Source organism: Bison bison, unplaced genomic scaffold, assembly GCF_000754665.1.
Source record: "Bison bison bison isolate TAMUID 2011002044 unplaced genomic scaffold, Bison_UMD1.0 scf7180017864489, whole genome shotgun sequence".
NCBI classification, from domain to species: Eukaryota; Metazoa; Chordata; class Mammalia; order Artiodactyla; family Bovidae; genus Bison; species Bison bison.
In genome coordinates, this window is record NW_011495048.1 from 7,139,571 (window position 1) to 7,161,391 (window position 21,821).

At 39.6% G+C, this 21,821-nt stretch overlaps 1 protein-coding gene across 1 annotated transcript; it reads left to right on the forward strand.

The window, feature by feature from the left end:
• Positions 1 to 4,981: 4,981 nt before the first annotated feature.
• LOC105005318 (chromosome unknown open reading frame, human C2orf74) lies at positions 4,982 to 6,920 on the forward strand. Its single transcript, XM_010863265.1, has 4 exons — positions 4,982 to 5,097; positions 5,328 to 5,438; positions 5,539 to 5,695; positions 6,501 to 6,920. The coding sequence occupies exons 1-4, from the start codon at positions 4,982 to 4,984 to the stop codon at positions 6,672 to 6,674; spliced, it is 558 nt and encodes a 185-aa protein (XP_010861567.1). The 3' UTR covers positions 6,675 to 6,920.
• The last annotated feature ends 14,901 nt before the right edge of the window (positions 6,921 to 21,821 follow it).

Below are 21,821 nucleotides of genomic sequence, written 5' to 3' on the forward strand. Positions count from 1 at the left end.
ACAGAAAAAGTACTTGATAAAATTCAACATCCTGTCATGAAAAAGACTCTCAATGATTTAAGCATAAAGGGAATATACCTCAACATAATAAAAGTCATATAGGACAAGCCCACATTTAATGTCCCCAACAGTGAAATTCTGAAAGATTTTCCTTTAAGATCAAGAACAAGACAAGTGTGCCCGCTTTATCACTTTTATTAAACACAGTTCTGAAAGTCCTAGCTAGAACAATTAGAAAAGAAAACAAAGCAAAAGGCATCCAAATTGGAAAGGAAGAAGTGAAATTATCTCTATTTACAGATGACATGATCTTATAAATAAAACCCTAAAGACTCCACCAAAAATTTATTAGAATAAAGAAATTTAGTAAAATTGCAAGACAAAAAATCAATAGGCAAAAATTATACATTTCTCTGCATTAATAATGAACTATGAGAAAAAGGAAATATAAAAAATCATTTACACGTGTATAACCAAAGAGAACTATGGTGTTGGAGAAGACTCTTGAGAGTCCCTTGAACAGCATGATCAAACCAGTCAATCCTAAAAGAAATCAGTCTTGAATATTCATTGGAAGGACTGATGCTGAAGCTGAAGCTCCAATACTTTGGCCACCTGATGTGAAGAATTGATTCATTGTTATTGGAAAAGACACTGATGCTGGGAAAGATTGAAGTCAGGAGGAGACGGGGATAACAGAGGATGAACTGGTTGGATGGCATCACTGCCTCGGTGGACATGAATTTGAGCAAACTCCAGGAGTTGGTGATGGACAGGGAAGCCTGGCATGCTGTAGTCCACGGACTCACAAAGAGTTGGATGACTGAGTGACTAAACTGAACTGAAACATAAACTTAATTTTAAAACATCAAGATGGTAGTGTCAGCAACAGTATGTTAGATACTTAGAAAATTAAATTATTTTCCCAAAGAGTCCTTTTTCGAAACTCTAGCTAATTTTTCTCTTCCTTCCCATGTTTGTTGCTCTCTATCTGAGTGAAAGTGAAGTCACTCAATCGTGTCCAACTCTTTGCGACCCCATGAACTGCAGCCCACCAGGCTCCTCCATCCATGGAATTTTCCAGGCAAGAATACTGGAGTGGGTTGCCATTTCCTTCTCCAGGAGATCTTCTCGACCCAGGGATTGAACCCAGGTCTCCTGCTTTGTAGGCAGATGCTTTACCATCTGAGCCACCAGGGAAGTCTCTAAGTAACCTTATTTGATTCCCTTAAGCATTTACGACTAAATTAAATTATTTATTTACATTTTCCTTCACTAGAATGTAATACTCCTGAAGACAGAATCTTTATAACACCGTTTCTAGATGCTAAGCATTTATTGACTGTGTAACCATAAAAGATGAGATAATTGGGCCCTTATGCTTCCTTCTACCTCCCCTCTGCCAGATATTATTATTTTTATTACTCTTTTATTTATATTATTTACTTTTATCTTTATTACCCTCAAGGTATACTACAACTATGTTTTGTTGTATTCTCAGTTCCAACAAGTCCTTAGCCTTAATTTTATATGAAAATTAATTAAATGCTCATCATCATGTGGTAAAGGGTGTGCTCATCATCATGTGGTAAAGGGTTACCACAGTTTACTCTTTTCAAGTTTCTGCATTCTGATTCCATACTCAATTAGCTGCATTTGACCACTGGGAAAATTTTCCAAGAAGAGTCACTAAATGTTATTTCCTTGCATCTTCTGATGTTTGAGGATGTCTGTTAATTGCCTTCATAATTGAAACTCATATCAGCTGGATAATTTATAATTGAGTCACATTTATTTTTCATTTAATTTTATAAACATAATTTCTTTGTCTTCTGGCCCATATGTTACAGTGGAAAAGGCTGAAGTCAGCCAGAGCTTTTCACCCTTGCAGATAATTTGTCATTTTCCCTGAATATGTATGCATTTCTCTCTTTTCCTAGAACTTAAATGTCAGTTTTCTGGACTGATTTTTTTTTTTAATAGCATAGTTCTCTTTTCATATTGAGAATAATTTCCCTCTATTTCAGAAGAACGTTTCTTCATGACCACTTTTAATTCATTATTTTCTTTCCCATTGATTGACTTCTTGACTTCATCAAAGCAAATTACACTTGTCTGTTCAACTTTTTCTCTCTCTACATTAAACTTTCTTCATATTATTCTTTCTTCCATCTATATTATCTATTATTTCTCATTGCATATATTATTTCCCATATATTAAGGGAGACTGTCATTAAACAACATATGGAAAAACATTATAAAATTACAAATCTTGAGAAATGGTGCAAGAAAAAAAAAACTTTAATAGTGATATAGAAAATGAAAGTTGCTCAGTCGTGTCCAACTCTTTGGAACCCCATGGACTGTATAGTCCCTGGAATTCTCCGGGCCAGAATACTGGAATGGGTAGCTTTTCCCTTCTCCAGGGGATCTTCCCAACCCAGGAATTGAACCAGGGTCTCCTGCATTGCAGGTGGATTCTTTACCAAATGAGCTTAGTGATATAGGGGGTCCTAATTTATACTAGGTAATGTATACTAGGTCCCCCATAGTGATATAGGGGGTCCTAATTTATACTAGATAATCAGGAAAGAGTTCTCAGTAGAAGCGATATTTAAGCTGTGAAGTAAATGTTGAGTTAATCAGGTGAAGAGTTAGTGGGAAATCATTGGGACAAATTGCATATAGAGGAAATAGCTTGTCTCTCTCTGCACCAGGAAAATAATTGGTGTTTGAAGAACCAAAAGACAGTCTGTATAGCTGAAGTACAATGAATGCCAGAAAAAAATAAAATGATTTGGAATGGTTTTTGAAAGGAAAGGAAAATCATATAGAGCAACAGTAGATAAAAGAGTCATTGTTTAGTTGCTAAGTCTTGTTCAACTCTTTCACAACCCCATCAACGATAGCCTGCCAGGCTCCTCTGTCCATGGGGTTCTCCAGGCAAGAATACTGGAGTCAGTTGCCCTTTCCTTCCCCAGGAGGTCTTTCCCACCCAAGGATTGAACCCACATCTCCTGCTTGGTAGGCAGATTCTTTACCACCTGGGAATCCCAAAAGGATTCTATTTTATTCTAAATTAGATTATAATTCAATCAAGTTATTTTTAAAGGAAAGATACGAGGTATTTGTAGTAATAAATAAAATATCACCTCATTAGCAGTATGAAATTTAAGGGGTAGAACAAATGTGTGATGAATAGAGTAACAAGTAGATATAGTGTGAAGAAGTATTGGTAATGATTTGTATAATGGTGATAGCAGTGGACTTGAAAAGAGATGCATAAATTTAAGATATTTGGGGGAAGTAGAACTGACAGAATTTTGCAATGTGTTGAGGGTTGCATATGTGAATAAAAAAGAATGTCAAGGAAACCTTCATATTTCTGAAATATACAAGGAGAGGTATAGACCCTATTTACCAAATCAGAAAAATTAGAAAGGAGAGTCACGTTGCCTTGGTTGTGAGAGGTTGAAACATAAGGATCACTCTGTATATATATTAAATTTGTGATGCCCATTAAATAGCAATGTGAGATGTGGAGGAGGCAGCTGTAATATGAATTTGATACTTAGAGTTCTTAATAACTGTTAGACAAAAGAGTCTAGGCATCATAATCAGTGGTTGCAGCACACAAGCTCAGCAGTTCCGGCTCACGGGCTCTAGAGCGCAGGCTCAGTGGTTGTGGCGCATGCGCTTAGTTGCTCAGAAGTGTGTGGAATCTTCCCAGACCAGAGATCAAACCCACGTCCCCTGCATTGGCAAGCAGATTCTTACCCACTGTGCCACCAGGGAAGTACCTGAATGTAATACTTAATTACATAACGCTAACATAGCGTTCAGAGACTATTCATAGAAAATTTTAAATATAGTGAAATACTTATAGAATACTTAGAAGTTACCATTTAAAGCTTTACTCAGATTAACTCACTAAATCCATATAATAAAGCCAGTAAGTAACTAGTAAGTTACTCTTATTCTAGTTTTAACAATGAACATTCTGAGGCAAAGAGAGGTACATGCTCTAGGACACACAGCTAATTAATTACATGTCTAGAATAAAGAAAATTAAAGGAAAGAGTAGAGGAAAAAAGAAGTAAGGATGATTCTAGAAGACCCATGTACCCCAATGTTGATAGAAGCACTGTTTACAATAGCCAAACATGGAAGCAACCTAGATGTCCATTGACAGATGAATGGATAAAGAAGCTGTGGTACATATATACAATGGAATATTAGCCATAAAAAGGAATGAATTTGAATCCATTCTAGTGAAGTAGATGAAACTAGAGCCTGTTATACAGAATGAAGTAAGTCAAAAAGAGAAAAACAAATATCATATATTAATGCAAATACATGAAATCTAGAAAAATGTTACTGGTGAACCTATTTGCAGGGCAGCAATAGAGACACAGACATAGAGAACAGGCTTGTGGACACAGCGGGGGAAGCAGAAAGTGGGATGAATCCAGAGAGTAGCATTGAAACATCTACATTACCTATGTAAAATAGATAGCCAGAGAGGACAGACAGACTGCAGCCCAGGGGAGAGTTTTTGTGGTTCTTCTGATTTCAGGTGATGGGCAGGGTTGGGCTGGTGCTATGATCTCTCTAACTCAATAGTTCCATGATTCTATGATGTCACTGAAGAGAGAAGAATTGGGAGCTGGGCTCGGCTCCAGCTACGCCAATTCCTCCGTCCTCTGGATTCTGATAGTTTTTGGGATGAGGGGAGATGAGCTGAGTTCCAGCTCAGTCTCCCCTCTAGCCACCTCAGCCCCCACCACATTTATGGAGAGAAATTAACCAGGGTGAGTCCACACCACCAGAACAAGCCGAGCATCTTTTATGAAGCTGATCAAAAGAACAACAATAAAAACATCCTTTTATTCTTCTGTTTCTAGAAAACTTAAAGAACAAGAGAACTACATTCACACTGAGCTGGAAAACATATTTGGACAATCTGTGATTGTGAGAGTAGATGAGTCGTCTAGTTAACCATATGAACTTTGAAACCACAGCATTCACTTTCTTCATCATCCTTCTAATTTGCCTCAGTTGCATCTTCCTTTTATTGGTGGTTTTTTTATATAAATGGTATAAATCCATGCTGATAAATTGGGATCAGACTTTAAGTCAGTAGCAAATGTATCTAGTAATAATATAAAGCAATTTAAAATAGAGCAAATAATAATGCTGTAGGTATCTGTTTTTTCTATTTCAGGGTTTTAGAAATGCTAATTTCCTGCTTAAAAGTGAAGTTCCTTTCCAAGTCTTAACATCAAGACCTTTCTTTCTTTTCCACACTTTCTCCTTTGTGATTATAGTTCCCAAAGCAGGACAGATGAAGAGACAGAAAAAGGTCCTTGTACAGAAAACGAAGGTGAAGATTGTCCAGCTGCTAATACAGAGATGAACAATTTAGACAACCAAGAAAAGTAAGTCCGCACCTTAGGATGTGGTGGAACACCATTTTTGTGTGTGACCATGAGGGCTAAGATGCTTGAATTTTAAAAACCTTGCTGATTGATTTTCTAGGACTCTTGCACCTGCAAGGCATGGCATTCTTGTCCAGAGACGGAGTAAAGATGCGATGACCACACCCTTAGGAAATAGAGAGGATGTGGAGGGTGAAGAAGAGAACAAAATAAAAGAGAAGCAAAAGCCTGAGAATGCTAGAGAAAATGGTCAAGAGGTGATATGCTTTTCTACTCTTAAGAGGCATTTAGTATTTAAAGAAGAGGTAAATTCCTTGGCTAGGTATATTGAAGGATGGTCTTGTTTGTAACTTAGGTTTGTATCTGGAAGGAGTGCAGTGTTGACAATCATTTAAACCACCCTTCTTAGCTTATTGGTTCATTTTGTTAAACCAATTACACATGCCATGCCTGGACACTTGCTCCATCTTCATCCTTACATTTGTGGTTTTCTTAATAATTCCCTTTCATTTTGCTTTATTCAGAATCCTAAGGTGTTAGAGCTGGAGGAGATCATTTAGGGAGCCAACCCTCTTATGTTACGAATGAGAAAATAAGATGAATTGTTGAAGTCACTCCTCCTCCCTAGCCAGGCTCAGGACCAGATGCCAAAGACCTGCTCTACTTCTGGGTTCCTTCTACAACAGCTTGTAAACATTGTCGGGGCCTTCTTGAACTCCGTGTTTGAGGCTGCCTAATAACAACAGCTCACATGTCCTCCTAACATGAGACCCATGACCACTTGGAGACAGAATGGTGATCCAAGTGGCTCTTGGGTTTGCCTCCTTTGTAGAGAAAATAACACATGTTGCCAGATGCTATTTGAATATAGCAGTGTGTGCTTTTATAACCATAGAAATATGAAAATTATGCCTTTATGGATTATTACTGCTTTTCTGTATCATTTAGAAATCCTTTTTCTGTTTCTTACTAACAATGTACATATAACCCATATTTTTTAAAAGCAGGGCTTGTTGTATTCATAAATTTATCATTGATATTATTTGTTATATTCTCTTACAGGATGACTATTTGCAAAAATCACTCATACCTCTCACTGGAAGTTCTTCAGTTGTTGATAACCATAAAAGACCCTTAAAAGGAGTCACATTTTCTAGGGAGGTAATCGTTGTGGACCTTGGAAAGGACAATCCTATGGCTCGAAGCTATACTCGATTACATAAAGAGAGAAAGTGAAGCTCAAAAAAGGCTGAGAGCAAAAGAAATGTAACCTTAGACTAACAAGGAAATGACTGGGGGTGCAAAATCATGTTGAAACAGCAAAATAATGGGGAATTATGCAAATATGGATAATATTTTATCTTTGTGCAGAAAAGGTGGACTATGTGCAAAATTCTATAAGTAAAATACCCAGGGCAACTCAAATGTGAGTTCAAGAAATTGATTGTATTAAGTGTCCTTAAAACTCTGTCTACTCAAACACTGTTGTACCATGTGAATAAAGTTATTTGTGTTTGTGCAGATGTCTTTTAGGTCATATTCAAGGGGGATTTTGGAAACAGCCCAGGTTCTTGGTGCTTTGATCATAGGCATTTAGAATCAAATAACATTACTGCTAACATCATGGAAACTTTCAGTAAGTAGGACTTGGGTCTCCTCAACATAGTTCCCTTTGAATTCAGTCCTGAAATCTTTCTTGTCCTGACAACTGCTTTTTTTTTCTAATTTAAATATATATATATGTATTTATATATAATATAATAATATATAATAAAAAGGCAGAGAGGTGAAAATGTGTGTTGAGCCTGGTAGCTGGAGGCGTGTTGAGAGTTAAGAGTGAAGTGTGGTGAGGGGTCCGAGTACGGTAACTCTGAGGATTCCAGGCTAGAGAGAGGTACTGGGTAGAGAATGCAGTAAAGTAGTGTGTGCTGGGGGTGGGGGTCTACAGTAATATCCATCCAGAGCCCTAGAGTCCAGGAACTGTCTACAAGCACTGAAAAATATTGGTCTTTCACCTGATGGTAACATTAATTTTTTTTTGCCTGCATCCCACAGCATGTGGGATCCAACTTACCCTGTCAGGGATGGAGCCTGTGCCCCCTGCAGTGGAAGCACAGTCTTAAGCACTGGACTGCCAAGGAAGTCCCAACATTAAAAAATTTTTAATTTAATTATTGTAAAATACACATAAAATCTACCACCTTAATGATCTTAAGTGCACAGTTAAGTAATACTAAGTACACTCACATTGTACAGACATCACTTACATCCACAGTACTCCTCATTTTGCTGAACTCTAAGTCTACCCATTAAACACTAACTCCTCATTTCCTACCACCCCAGCCCCTGGTAACTACCAACCTACTTTCTATCTCTATGAATTTGACTACTCTAAGTACCTCATACAAGTGGAATTGCAGTATTTGTCCTTCTGTGACCAACTTCTTTCACCCAGCATAATGTCCTCAAGGTTTATCCATGTGTCAGAATTTCCTTTCTTTTAAAGCCTGAATAATATTCCATTTTTTTTTGCATATTCCAAATGTTTATACATTTATCCATTAATGAATACTTTGGGTTGCTTCACTTTTTGTCTACTAAAAATAATGCTGCTCTGAATGTTTCAAATTCTAATATGAAATTTCAGACCTAGATGACCATTTATTTCCATATGAGTATTTCCATATGAGGGCTTCCCTGGTGGCTCAGATGGTAAAGAATATGTCTGTGGTGCTGGAGATCCCAGGTTCAACACCTGGGTTGGGAAGATACCTTGGAGAAGGAAATGGCAACCCACTCCAATATTCTTGCCTGGAGAACTCCAAGGACAGAGGAGCCTGGTGGGCTACAGTCCATGGGGTCGCCCATGGGGTTGCAAAGAGTCAGACACTATTGCATAACTACTAACACTTTCACTTTTTTTGTTTCCATATGATGTCATGATTTCATTGCCTATATCTGTGTCTGAATTTATAAAACCAAGTTACTTTTTCACAAACTGACAAGAGTATTGAAGAATGAATCCATAAATGGTGCATCTATGTCAAAGTAAAGGCCAGTTTCCTGGTGAGTGGACTGTACTAGCTGAAGTTTTGTAAAACTTTCAGTAGAAGAAAATGGTAGGAAAATGGGCCATCAGTGCCTACGATAGTACAGACACCCGAAATTCCAAAAAGACCAATCAATGTGCCACCACTATGGGGTGAGTCAAATTCAATGTTAACTTGAATTTTATTAGTTTTTATGCTTCTGTTTGTATTTTGTTTGTAAATTTGTTTTGATTTGATTTGTTTAAAGATACCTGGTTAAAAATGTTCAAGACAGCTCTGATTTTTCTGAAAAATGTTAATTAGTTTGGCTGCGCCGGGTCTTAGCTGGGGGACTCGGGACCTTTGATCTTTGTATTGGCACACAGGGGTCATTTATCGCAGCATATGGGATCCAGTTCTCTGACTAGGGGCGCAATGCTCCCCTTGCATTGGGAGCACGCAGTCCTAGCCACTGGGCCACCAGGGAAGTCCCTGTTTTGATTTTAGAATTGAATGAGAGCACTAAAGATATTCAGTTTTATGTTTCAACACAGTTTAAAAGTTACCCTATATATACTGAACAATTCAAGGTCATTGTGTGTGTGTTGCGGGGTAAGTCCCTGAGAATTCTACTACAGGATTAGGTTATTGATTACCTGGGAGATAAATGGAGATGACTGTAGTGACAATTCAGGGTTTAAGGATGAGGGTCTGGAACAGAGAGGTGGCAGAACACAAAGTAAAGAACATCAGTTTCTGGTTAGATGTGGGAAAATGAGAGGACTCGACAGTGACTCCTGAGTTTGGAAACCTGATGGTCAGAAAGAGGCAAGTCCAAAGAAGTGACTGGTGGGAAGGAAATGATTAGCTAGATTTTAGTTCTGCTGAACTTGAGATGTTTGCCTGCGGGGCAGGAATAGAGATGCAGATATAGAGAATGAACCTTTGGAACAGTGAAGGAAGAAGAAGGTGGGACGAATTGAGAAAGTAGGATTGACATATATACACGTGTTTGTAAAACAGATAGCTAGTGGGAAGTTGCTGTAGAGCACAGGGAGCTCGACTGGTGCTCTGTGAGGACCTGGAGGGGTGGGATGGGGTGGTGGGAGGCTCAACAGGGAGGAGATATTTGTATACTTGAGTGGATTCACATTGTTGTACAGCAGAAACTAACACAACATTGTAAACCAATTATCCTTCAATTAAAAAAAAATTACAGAAAAAGTTGTACAAGTAGTACAGAGAACTATATATGCTTTCACTCAGATTCCCCAATTAACTGTTTGCCATATTTGTATTACCATCCTCTCTCTCCATAAAATTCATATGTTTTAAGCATTTGAGAGTCAGATGCAAACATACTGTATCACTGAAGCCTTAGCACTTCAGCAGAAATTTCCAACAAACTGGGACATCTTCCCACGTAATCAACCATCAATTAACATTGATACACTTGCTGACTAATCCACAGGCCTCACTCAACATTTGCTGGTTGTCCCAGTTATATTCTTTGTAGGTCCAGGATCCAGTTCAGGATAACACTTTCTGTTTAGCCATCATTCTTTGATCTCTTCAATTTGGACAGGTTCCTCAGACTTTCTTTGACTTTTTTGACCTTGACACGTTTGAAGATTGCAGATCAATTACTTTGTAGCATGTCCCTCACTGTTGGACTTGGCTGATGTAACTTCATGATTAGGTTCAGGTCATGTACCTTTAGCAAGAATATTCAAGAGGTGATCCTGTGATCTCAGTGCATTGTATCAGGAGGCATGTGCTGTCATATGTATTGATGTAATTTAATTTTTACCACTTGGTTTTGTCAGATTTCTCCCCTGTAAATTAATAAGTGGTTTTTACTTATTAATAAACAATATTAGTTGACAGCCTACAGAAAGGAAAGCCTTCTCTTCCCTCCTACTCAATCACTTATTCAATATATCAGTATGAACTTTTAGATCCTGTTTTGTTCAGTGGGTTATAGTCCTTTACGATCATTATTTATTTGGATATTCACATGTTCCCAGATAGGGCCAAGGGAGCCCCTTCCAAATGGCTCTTGGATCTTTAGACATATTTGAGCACTCTGTTGTATAAGATGTTCCAAGCTCATCTTATACTTTCTCTGCCCCAGCCCTGGAATCAGCTATTTCTTTAGGGGAGAATGCTATTCCAAAAATAAGATCTGCATGCTAGGCATGCTCATAGCTCCTGGGTTATCATTGCTTCTAGAATTTTTCAGTGGACAGAGGTAGGAAATGTATGTATGCACAAACACATAATATACACATATGCAGACATATAATACATATTAATTATCTACAAATGATCCTCAAACTTAGTGGCTTAAATAATAATTCTGTATTATCTCTCATGGTTTATGAGGGCCAGGAATTCAAAGTGCATACAATGGGGAATGACTTGTTTCTGTGCCATGATGTTTAGGTCTTTGGGGCTGAAATCATCCAAAGGTTGTTCATTCACATGTGTGGCACTTGCTGCTGGCTGTCAGGGTCAGGAGCTATCCCTGGAACACCTACATATGGCCTGCCATGGGACCCTGGCTTACTCACAAGTTGGTGACTGGATTCCAAAATCAAGTAATGAGAGAGAGAAAGAAGGTGAATTTTTATATCCTTTTTATAACCTAGCATTGGAGGTCATCTAAACATTAAGTTCTAGACTAGAAATCTTTTCAAGAAAGTTAGAGATACCAAGGAAACATTTCATGCAAAGATGGACACAATAAAGGACAGAAATGGTATGGACCTAACAGAAGCAGAAGATATTAAGAAGAGATGGCAAGAATACCAAAAAACTACACAAAAAAGATCTTCATGACCCAAATAAACATGATCGTGTGATCACTCAACCTAGACCCAGACATCCTGGAATGCAAAGTCAAGTGGGCCTTAGGAAGCATCACTATTAACAAAGCTAGTGGAGGTTATGGAATTCCACTTGAGCTATTTCAAATCCTAAAAGATAATGTTGCTAAAGTGCTGCACTCAACATACCAGCAAATTTGGAAAACTCAGCAGTGGCCACAGGACTGGAAAAGGTCAGTTTTCATTCCAATCCCAAAGAAGGGCAATGCCAAAGAATGTTTAAACTATTGCACAATTATCTCACACACTAGCAAAGTAATGCTCAAAATTCTCCAAACCAGGCTTCAACAGTATGTGAATCAAACTTCCAGATGTTCAAGCTGGATTTAGAAAAGGCAGAGGAATCAGAGATCAACTTGTCAACATCTATTGGCTCATAGAAAAAGCAAGAGAATTCCAAAAAAACATCTACTTCTGCTTTACTGATTATGCTAAAGCCTTTGACTGTGTAGATCACAAAAACTATGGAAAATTCTTCAAGACATGAGAATACCATACCACCTTACCAGCCTCATGAGAAATCTGTATGCAGGTCAAGAGGCAACAGTTAGAACCAGACATGGAACAATAGGCTGGTTCCAAATTGGGGAAGGAGTTTGTCAAGGCTGTATATTGTCACCCTGCTTATTTAACTTATATGCAGAGTACATTATGTGAAATGCCAGGCTGGATGAAGCACAAGCTGGAATCAAGATTGCCAGGAGAAATATCAATAACCTCATCTATATAGATGATACTACCCTTGTGGCAGAAAGTGAAGAGGAACTAAAAAGCTTCCTGATGAAGGTGAAAGAGAAGAATGAAAAAGCTGGCTTAGAACTCAACTTTCAAAAAACTAAGATCATGGCATCTGGTCCCATCACTTCAGGGCAAATAGATGGGGAAACAATGGAAACAGTGACAGACTTTATTTTCTTGGGTTCCAAAATCACTGCAGATGGTGACAGCAGCCATGAAATTAAAAAACGCTTACTCCTTAGAAGAAAAGCTATGACCAACCTAGACCACATATTAAAAAGCAGACACGTTACTTTGCTGACAAAGGTCTGACTAGTCAAAACTAGTGTTTTTCCAGTAATCATGTATGGACACGAGAGTTGGACTATAAAAAAGCTAAGCACTGAAGAATTGATGACTTTGAACTGTGGTGTTGGAGAAGACTCTTGAGAGTCCCTTGGATTGCAAGGACATCCAACCAGTCCATCCTAAAGGAAATCAGTCCTGAGTATTCATTGAAAGGACTGATGCTAAAGCTGAAACTCCAATACTTTGGCCACCTGATGGAAGAACTCACTCACTGGAAAAGACCCTGATGTTGGGAAAGATTGAAGGCAGGAGGAGAAGGGGACAACAGAAGATAAGATGGTTGGACGCCATCACCGACTCGATGGACATGAGTTTGAGCAAGCTCCGGGAGTTGGTGAAGGGCAGAGAAGCCTGGCATGCTGCAGTCCATGGGATCTCAAAGAGTCAGACTGAGAGACTGGACTGAGTGAGACATTAAGTTCAGCCCACATTCAAGGGCAAGGAGATTATACTCTACCTTTTGAAGGAAAAGAATTTTTTAAAAACCCACCAAAATGTGGATCTACTTTAAAACCACCACAGTATCAATATCTATAGCTATCCTTATGAAAGATCATGAGCTCATACCAAACTTTCAATTCCAATCCAGCAAGGTCTAGTCTAGCTTCCCCTGCTCCATAATTTCCTTCCCTGATAGTGAGAAACCTGGTTCCCATTACACTCAATTTATTTCTGTATTTTCTCAATCCCACTGTATGTCACTATGCAGCAAACACAGGGCCATATATCCCTGGCTCCACTGATTTGGTTATTATTATACTGGAAAAGTTTATTTTTTTGAAAGTCTATTTTTTAAATAAATTTTTAAATTTAATATTTATTTTATATTGGCGATACAGCTGATTTACAATGTTAGTTTCAGGTACCAAGCAAACCGATTCAGTTATATATATATCCATTCTTTTACATATTCTTTTCCTATACAGGTTATTATACAATGAGTCGAGTACCCTGTGTTATACAGTAGGTCCTTATTAATTATCTGTTTTATATATATTAGTGTGTATATGTTTAAAAATGGTAAAAATTAATTTCTCAGTCATGTCTGACTCTTTGCAACCCCATGGACTGTAGCTTGCCAGGCTCCCTGTCCATGGAATTCTCCAGGCAAGGATACTGGAGTGGGTAGCTGTATGTTATCCCCAAACTAATTTATCCCTCCCCTCCACCTTTTCCCTTTGGTAACCATAGATTCAGTTTTGGAGTCTACGGATCTGTTTCTATTTTGTAAATAAGTCCATTTGTATCATCTTTATAGAATCCACATATGAGTGATTTCATGATATTTATCTGTCTGACTTACTTCACTTAATATGATAATCTCTAGATCCATCCATGTTGCTGCAAATGGCATTATTTTATTTTTTATAGCTAAGCAGCTATTCCACTGTGTATATATACCACATCTTCTTTCTCCATTCATCTGCTGATGGACATTTAGGCTGCTTCCATATCTTGGCTATTGTAAAAAGTGCAATAATGAACATTGGGTTCGTGTATTTTTTGAATTATGTTCTTTGTGAGATAAATGCTCAGGAGTGGGATTGCTGGATCACATGGTAGTTCTGCTTTGATTAGTTTAGGAAACCCCCATATAGTTCTCCATAGTGGTGGTACCAATTTACATCCCCACCAATGGCGTTAGAGGATTCCCTTTTCTGCACAACCTCTCCAGCATTTATTGTTTGTAGACTTTTTGATGATGGCTGTTCTGACTGATGTAAGATGGTATCTCATTGTAGCTTTTTAAAATTATTGTATTTACTTATTTTTGATGTGGACCATTTTTAAACCTTGTTTTTGTCTGTGCTGGGTCTTTGTTTGTCCAGACTTTTCTCTAGTTGTGGCAAATGGGGGTTCCTCTCTAGTTGCAGTGCACTGGCTTCCCATTGCAGTGGTTTCTCTTGTTGCAGAATAAGGGCTCGAAGGCACACGGGCTGCAGTAGTTGTGGCTCCCAGGCTCTAGAGAACGGGCTCAATAGTTGTGGCTCACAGGCTTAGTTGCTCCACAGCATGTAGGATCTTCCCAGATTCGGGATCAAACGTGTGTCTCCTGCATTAGCAGGAAGATTCTCTACCACTGAACTACCAGGGGGGCCCTCTCATTATAGTTTGGATTTGTATTTCTCTAATAATTAGTGATTTAGCATCTTTTCTTGGGCTTTTTGATATGTCTTCTCAGGAGAAATGTCTATTTAGATCTTCTGCCCAGTTTTTGATTGGGCTGTTGGTTTTTGTTTTGTTTTGTTTTGTTTTGTCTTGTTTTTATATTGAGCTGCATGAGATGCTTGTACGGTTGCTTAATTTGCTAATATTTTTTTCCTTTCTGTGGGTTGTCCTTGTTTTGCTTATGGTTTCCTTTACTGTACAAGAGCTTTTAAGTTTAATTAGGTCCCATTTGTCTATTTCTGTTTTTATTTTCATTACTCCAGCAGATGAATGAAAAAAAGATGTTGCTTATGTTTTCCTCTAAGAGTTTTATAATAACTGGTCTCACATATAGGTCTTTAACTCATTTAGAGCTTATTTTTGTGTATGGCGTTAAAGAATGTTCTAGTTTCTTTTTTTAACATGAAGCTGTCCAGTTTTCCCAACACCACTTATTGAAGAGCCTGACTTTTCTCCATTATATAGTTTTGCCCCCTTTGCCATAGATTAATTGATCATAGGTCCATGGGTTTATTTCTGGGTTTTCTATCCTGTTGCATTGATCTATATTTTTGTTTTTGTGACAGAGTCATACTGTTTTGTTTACTGTAGCTTTGCAGTATAGTCTGAAGCCAGGGAACCTGGTTCCTCGAGCTCTGTTTTTCTTTCTCAGAATTGCTTTGGCTCAGTTCAGTTCAGTTCAGTCACTCAGTCGTGTCCGACTCTTTGCGACCACATGAATCACAGCACACCAGGCCTCCCTGTCCATCACCAACTCCCGGAGTTCACTCAAACTCATGTCCATCGAGTTGGTGATGCCACCCAGCCATCTCATCCTCTGTCGTCCCCTTCTCCTCCTGCCCCCAATCCCTCCCAGCATCAGGGTCTTTTCCAATGAGTCAACACTTCACATGAGGTGGTCCAAGTACTAGAGTTTCACCTTTAGTGTCATTCCCTTCAATGAACACCCAGGACTGATCTCCTTCAGAATGGACTGGTTGGATCTCCTTGCAGTCCAAGGGACTCTCAAGAGTCTTCTCCAACACCACTTTGGCTATTTGCGGTGAAAATTAGCATTTCCATGCAAATTTAAAATTTTTTCTTCTAGTTCTGTGGAAAAGCCTATTTTTAAGAACATTTGTGACAAAAGGATGATTTCCATATTTATAAAAAAAAAACTGTTAAGAGCACTCAGAATCATAAGAATTATTTCACCCATAGAAATAAGAAAAATGTAAATAACTTAAAATGGTAATTTTTGTAAAAGTATGAAGTCATGATGAGCATTTAAAAATTTGGCCATTAACTTTTATGTCTACACATATTATCTTTGCCTATTTTAATTAATTTATTTTTGGCCACACCATGAGGCTTGCAAGATTTAGTTCCCTGACCAGGGATTGAACCCAGGCCCTGGCAGTGAAAGCACTGAATATTAAGCACTGGACCACGAGGGAATTTCCCTCTTTGCCCTTTTTATGCATTTGTGCCAAGGCCACCCCTCGGGGTGCTCCTAACCAATATCTGAACTGGCAAGGGTTACTGGCAAGATTCAGGACTCCTTCAATATGAACACTGGCTCTAGGTGTTGCCAGTGGGTTGTCTGGGAAATCTAGACTGGTGGTGGCTTAGCAGCTAAGTCGTCTCCAACTCTTGTGACCCCATGAACTGTAATAGAAGTGTCAATTTAGGATTGTTTGGAGTTTGGTGGTGTACAGGTGTTATGCAGAGGGGAGGGTGAGGATAAGACAACAAAAACATTTTTAAGTGATTCGTTCATGCTTGGAATTGTTCTAAGAACTTCAGTTGTATTCATTTCCTTTAACTTCACATTGCCTATGAGGTTGGGGGCAGATACTGCTAGTTATCCCCCAATATCTATTCTTTCTTGGGAGCAGGACTCCCAGGTGTCGGCCAGCCAGGCCACGTAGCTGACTAGAATAAAGACGGCACTTCCCAGCTTTCCTTGCTGGCTGTTGCCATATGAACTGTTCTGACCAATAGGATCAAAGCAGAAGTGCTGGGCTGTGTCTTACAGGTTGAGGATGTGCTAGTGCTCTTTCTTCTTCCTTCTGGTTGTATTGATTGGAGTCGGACCCTGATATGGAAGCCATATTTTGGGGATTGGTGATGTAAACTCGGGGCCCTGATGATTGTGTATCTTTCATACTCGCCATGGACTGCCTATTTTTATGTGAAAGGAAAGGGCTATCTTGTTTAGTATTATTTTGTTATTGCTACTTTGCTACTAGCAGTTGAATCTAATGATAATACAGACAGGTGGTGATACTATCCCCATGTTACAAAGTACAAAGAGGTGATGAAGTACAGGGAGGTTAGGGAAATTGCCTAAGGTCACCCAACTGCTAAATGAGATCTGAGACTTGCATCCAAGCACTGAGCTGCAGCAGAGCCTGTCAGCATGGTCTAATTCTGCTATGGCAGATACAGCTCAGTACAGTTTTTCACGTTAGTATAGAGACTCTTCACACTGGCTTTCACACTCTCCTCCAAATGTCTTCATTGAAGTCTTTGTGCCCATTCTGCATGCATCCAGCCTACTTACCCCCGGTTACTTTCCCATCTTTGCTAATGCTTTTTCTCTTGGTCTGGACCGACCTCTCCCATTTCCAACTTCAAGGTGCTTTCATATTTCTTCATTCCCATCTTCTTTTACTCCTATGAAATGATTCATTCAACCAATATTTTCCCCCTATGTATTAAGAATGACACTACTTATATATCATCCCGGGAAGAATCAAGAAAATAGTCACTGAAATTATTTTCTGTGTTCTGTAGTTCATATGAGGAGCTCCAGTTAAGAAAGGCTAATAATAGACATGCAAACTGAAGTCAGTAAAAATGACTTGCTCAATCTACAGCATATGGAAAAGCTAAAGACAGGAAATTCCTGTGCTAAACAGCCTCTCATGTTATTATATAAACTAATCTATGGGAACCATGTTAACATAAATCCCCTTAACTTCTTCTGTTACCTTTGCCCCCACTCAGTCAACCAAAATTTATTGAGATCTGCCGTGTACAAAGCACTGGGGATTATACTATGTGCAAAACAGATCAAGTTAGTTATAAGCTAGTGTACTTATCTTTGTTTGCCACAGCAGTGGCTTTCAAACATAAAATAAAAACAAGAACAATCTCACTTAATGTAACCATAGCATACTTCATATATGGGATGATTTAAGAAGCAATGTTTCTTCTTAAACATATCAGGCCTTCCCTGATAGCTCAGTTGGTAAAGAATCCACTTGCAATGCAGGAGACCCCAGTTCGATTCCTGGATTGGGGAGATCCGCTGGAGAGGAGATAGGCTATCCACTCCAGTATCCTGAGCTGGAGAATTCCACGGTCTGTATAGTTCATGGGGTCACAAAGAGTCGGACACAACTGAGTGACTTTCACTTAAGAAGCAATGTTTACCTTTACCACAGGTAATCACTCTGATACTTAAACTGTATTCTATTTCATTAAGGTAAAAATGATGATGAATGCCTGTTAAATTGATTTTACAGCCTACTCACAGGTTGGAAATACAGGTTTGAGAACTGTTCATTCCCTTTTCCATTCAGTTATCCAAACAAACATTTACTGGTGCCTACTGTGTGCTGGGCACAGCTCAGAGAGCAGTTGCTGAGCCCCACCTGCCTTTGTGCTCATCTCCTTCCATTGTTTCTGGGACTCTCTGCTCCACAACCTGACCCTCTTTTCACAAGCTAATCCCCATCAACACGTGAAAACATTTAAATGGAAAAGGCAAAATCTCCCTTCTCCACGTATCTCTACACAGCTACTGCCCACTAGTCTTAGCCATCCTGTCAAACATTTTAAAAGCATGGTCTCAACATTCTCACCTCCCATTCATTCTTCTATACACTGTGACTTGACTTCTGCCGTCATTCACCAAAACTGCTTCCTGGAAAGAGCCCAATGGCCGTCCTATCAAATCCAAAGAAGAATTTGTCTATTATCCTACTTGCCATCTTCCATAGCTAACACTGTGACTACTCCCTCCATCTCAGCCCTTGGCTTCCATGATCAAATATCTTCTCTGTTTTCTTCCTGCTTCTTTTGGTTTCCCTTTTCAGCTCCATCTTCTCTGCCAATCCCCTGCAGGCTGGTCTCCAGAGGTAATCACCTAAGTCCTCCTCCAGGCTCTTTTCATTCTAGCCTCTCAGAATGGTGGTGACTAACCAAGCTGAAAGTCCCAGTCTCTTAAAAACACTTCCTCAAATACACCCAATATCTGATACACTCCTAGTTTCCATTTCCAAATGCTTCTCATATCTCGTCTCCTCTCTACTTGGACAAGTATTCCCCGCTTCCAGTTTTTACCCACTCCTGTCAAATTGTCATGATTCTAAAACACAAGTCTGACCTCGTGACATTTCTCCATTTATATCACCTCGGTGGTCTCTTGCTGCCTACAAAGTCTGTGATCCTCAGCAGAGCAAATGGGGCTCGTTATGAGGTGGCAAGTTTGCCCCACTGCAGACTCATCTCCTGCAGCCCCTACTCCATGTCTCGGTTAGAGCCCGCTTGTGCAGTGTGCTTCTCCAGGCTTCTGTGCCTGGGTGGACACTTGCTGCCCTTCATGCCTAGTGTCCCCTTTCCTCTATTGAACACAAAGCCCTCACATGGACTCCACTGGTGGACCAACGGTTAAGAATCTGCCTTGCAAAATACAAAGAAAACAAAAACAAACAAATGAAAAGAATCTTCCTTGCAATGCAGGGAACAAGGGTTCAATCTGTGGTTGAGGAACTAAAATCCCACCTGCTTTGGAGCAACTAAGTCTGTGCACCACAACTAGGGAGTCCCTGCGGCACAGTAAAAGTCCTGATGCAGTGAAGATCCTGAGTCCTGCAATTAAGACCTGAGGCAGCTAAAAAAAAAAAAAGAGTCCTAACTTTCAGACCTCCTCTGAGAAAAGAACTATGTGAGCACCACACTCCCTGAGAGAGAGGCACTTTATTTTCTGTGCTCCCAAGGCACCCTGGGTTTACCCTGAAGGTGAATTCACAATGGTCTCTTCACTAGTGACTGAGCCCCCATGTCTTACTCATTTTTCTGATGACATGAGCATACAGCAGAACTGGACACACAGTAGATGCTCGATAAATGTAGCATAATGTTTAGCCACCTAGCACTAGATGGTTACAAAAGGCTAGAACCCACGCACTGACCCGAAAGATGCCTTGCCTCATTCCTGCCAAAATTTTTTTTTAATAATCTCTAACTTACAGAAGCATTGCAAAAATAGTTTAAGGAATCTCAGATACGCTTCACCTGAATTCACCAGGTGTCACCCTTTTGCCCCCACACTTGCTTCATTTGTCTTCTTTTCTCTCTGCACTGAGTTAATTGCAGACATCGTGACAATTTACCCGCAAATATTTCAGCATGTCTCCCAAGGTCGAGAATGCTCTTCTCTAATAAATAAAGAATGCTCTTCTTTGTAACCAAAGATTAACACTCAGAAAATTTAACCGTTGACACAAGGTTACCCAGTATGTAGTCTGAAATGAAATTTAAATTTCCCCAATTACGTAATTTTAAATTGTTTGGACCCAGAAGCTCTGTTAGGTGATTGTTTCCTCATGATCAGATTCAGAATAAGCATTTTTGGCAGGAATACTAGGTAGGTGATGGTGTACACCAGTTATGTCTTTGCTCCATTATTGGTGATGCTGAGTTTGATCATTTGGTTAAGATGAGTTACAGATTTCTCTCCTGTAAAGTTTACTTTTCCCTTTTGAATGTAGTATGCTAAGTGTGGGTGTATATATCTTCATGTTGCATGATTATCTTCTTCCCCAACAACTTTTTACTCATCAATTTAGGTGCTTTTTATCCAAAATTTTTTCATTGTGGTAAAACACACATAAAAGTTAACACTGTAACCATTATGTTTACAGTTCAGTGTTGTTAAGTATATTCATAATGTGCTACCATTACCACCGTCCATCTTCAGAATTCATTTCATCTTGTAAAATGGAAATCCTATACCCACTAAGTAATAATGCCCCACCCTCCCTTCAACTCCTGGCAACCACTGTTCTTTCTGTCCCTATGATTTTTGCTCTCAATACTTCATATAAGTCTAATCATGCAGTATTTGTCTTTTTGTTACTGGCCTAATTCACTTAATATAATATTAAGATGCTAAGTTCACACTAAGAGCATAATATGAATCTCAAGTTTCACCCATGTTGTGGTTTATGTAAGAATTTCCTCCCTTTTTAAGGATGGAATAGTATTTCATTGTATTGCTAATCCAATTCTTTTCTACTTGATACCTTGTGTTCGCTCTCCATGCTTTTGACAAAGTGTAAAAGGTGAAATCAAAATGCCATTTCGTTTGGGGGGGTCAAAACACTCTGAGGCAGTCTGTTTACAAAATTGTGATAGGTTTTGGAAAATGAGGTTGGAATGTAGTATCTCCAGTAAGCAAATGGAGAAAAATACCCTCCCCCAGTTCTGAGAAGACTAGATCACAGGGAGAGGACAGGTCATCACAGTGGAGCAGAACGGAGAAGTAACCTGCAGACTTCCAACGTTCATACGTGTTCTGCCTTCTAACTAAACATCCTCAGACCTGTGGGCAACATTTTCCAAACAGTTGACGCAAAGTTTTTGCTGGAAGGTGGAAATTCGTTACAGGAATCATTAATTTCTGTACAATTGCATCAAGCTGCAATAATACACTCTTGCAATCTCCTTCTTTTGTCATCTCCAAAGGATCATCACATGAATAAAATGTAAACATTCCCGAAGTAACTAAGACCTTGGTGGCCCGTGCTACTTGGACAGGTGTTGGAAAGGCGTGAGAGGTGGCGTCCAGGGGAGAGCCAGAGGGCACCAACTCCTGAGAACTTTCCACACAACAGAGTTGTGCTGTAAAGTGGGCGCGCTCCGACCTCGGCAAGCCGGTCGCACAGCAAACCAAGTGTTCGGGCAGTGACTCCGGGAGGACCGAAGGCCGTCTGCGCGGGCGTTTCCCGCCTGCACCGGGGTGCTGCTCTCAGGCGCCCCTTACTCAGCGCCCCCCTCTGCCAACACTGGAGGCAATCACTGCGGTAATAATAGTGAGTCGTGGAGAGGCGTCCGGCCTTCCGGAGGCGGCGGACGTTCCCCCTTCCCGGCCACTGCACTCGCAAGTCCCGTTGCAGGGCCCAGAGCCTCCGCAGACCCCACCCGGCCTCCAGGGCCGA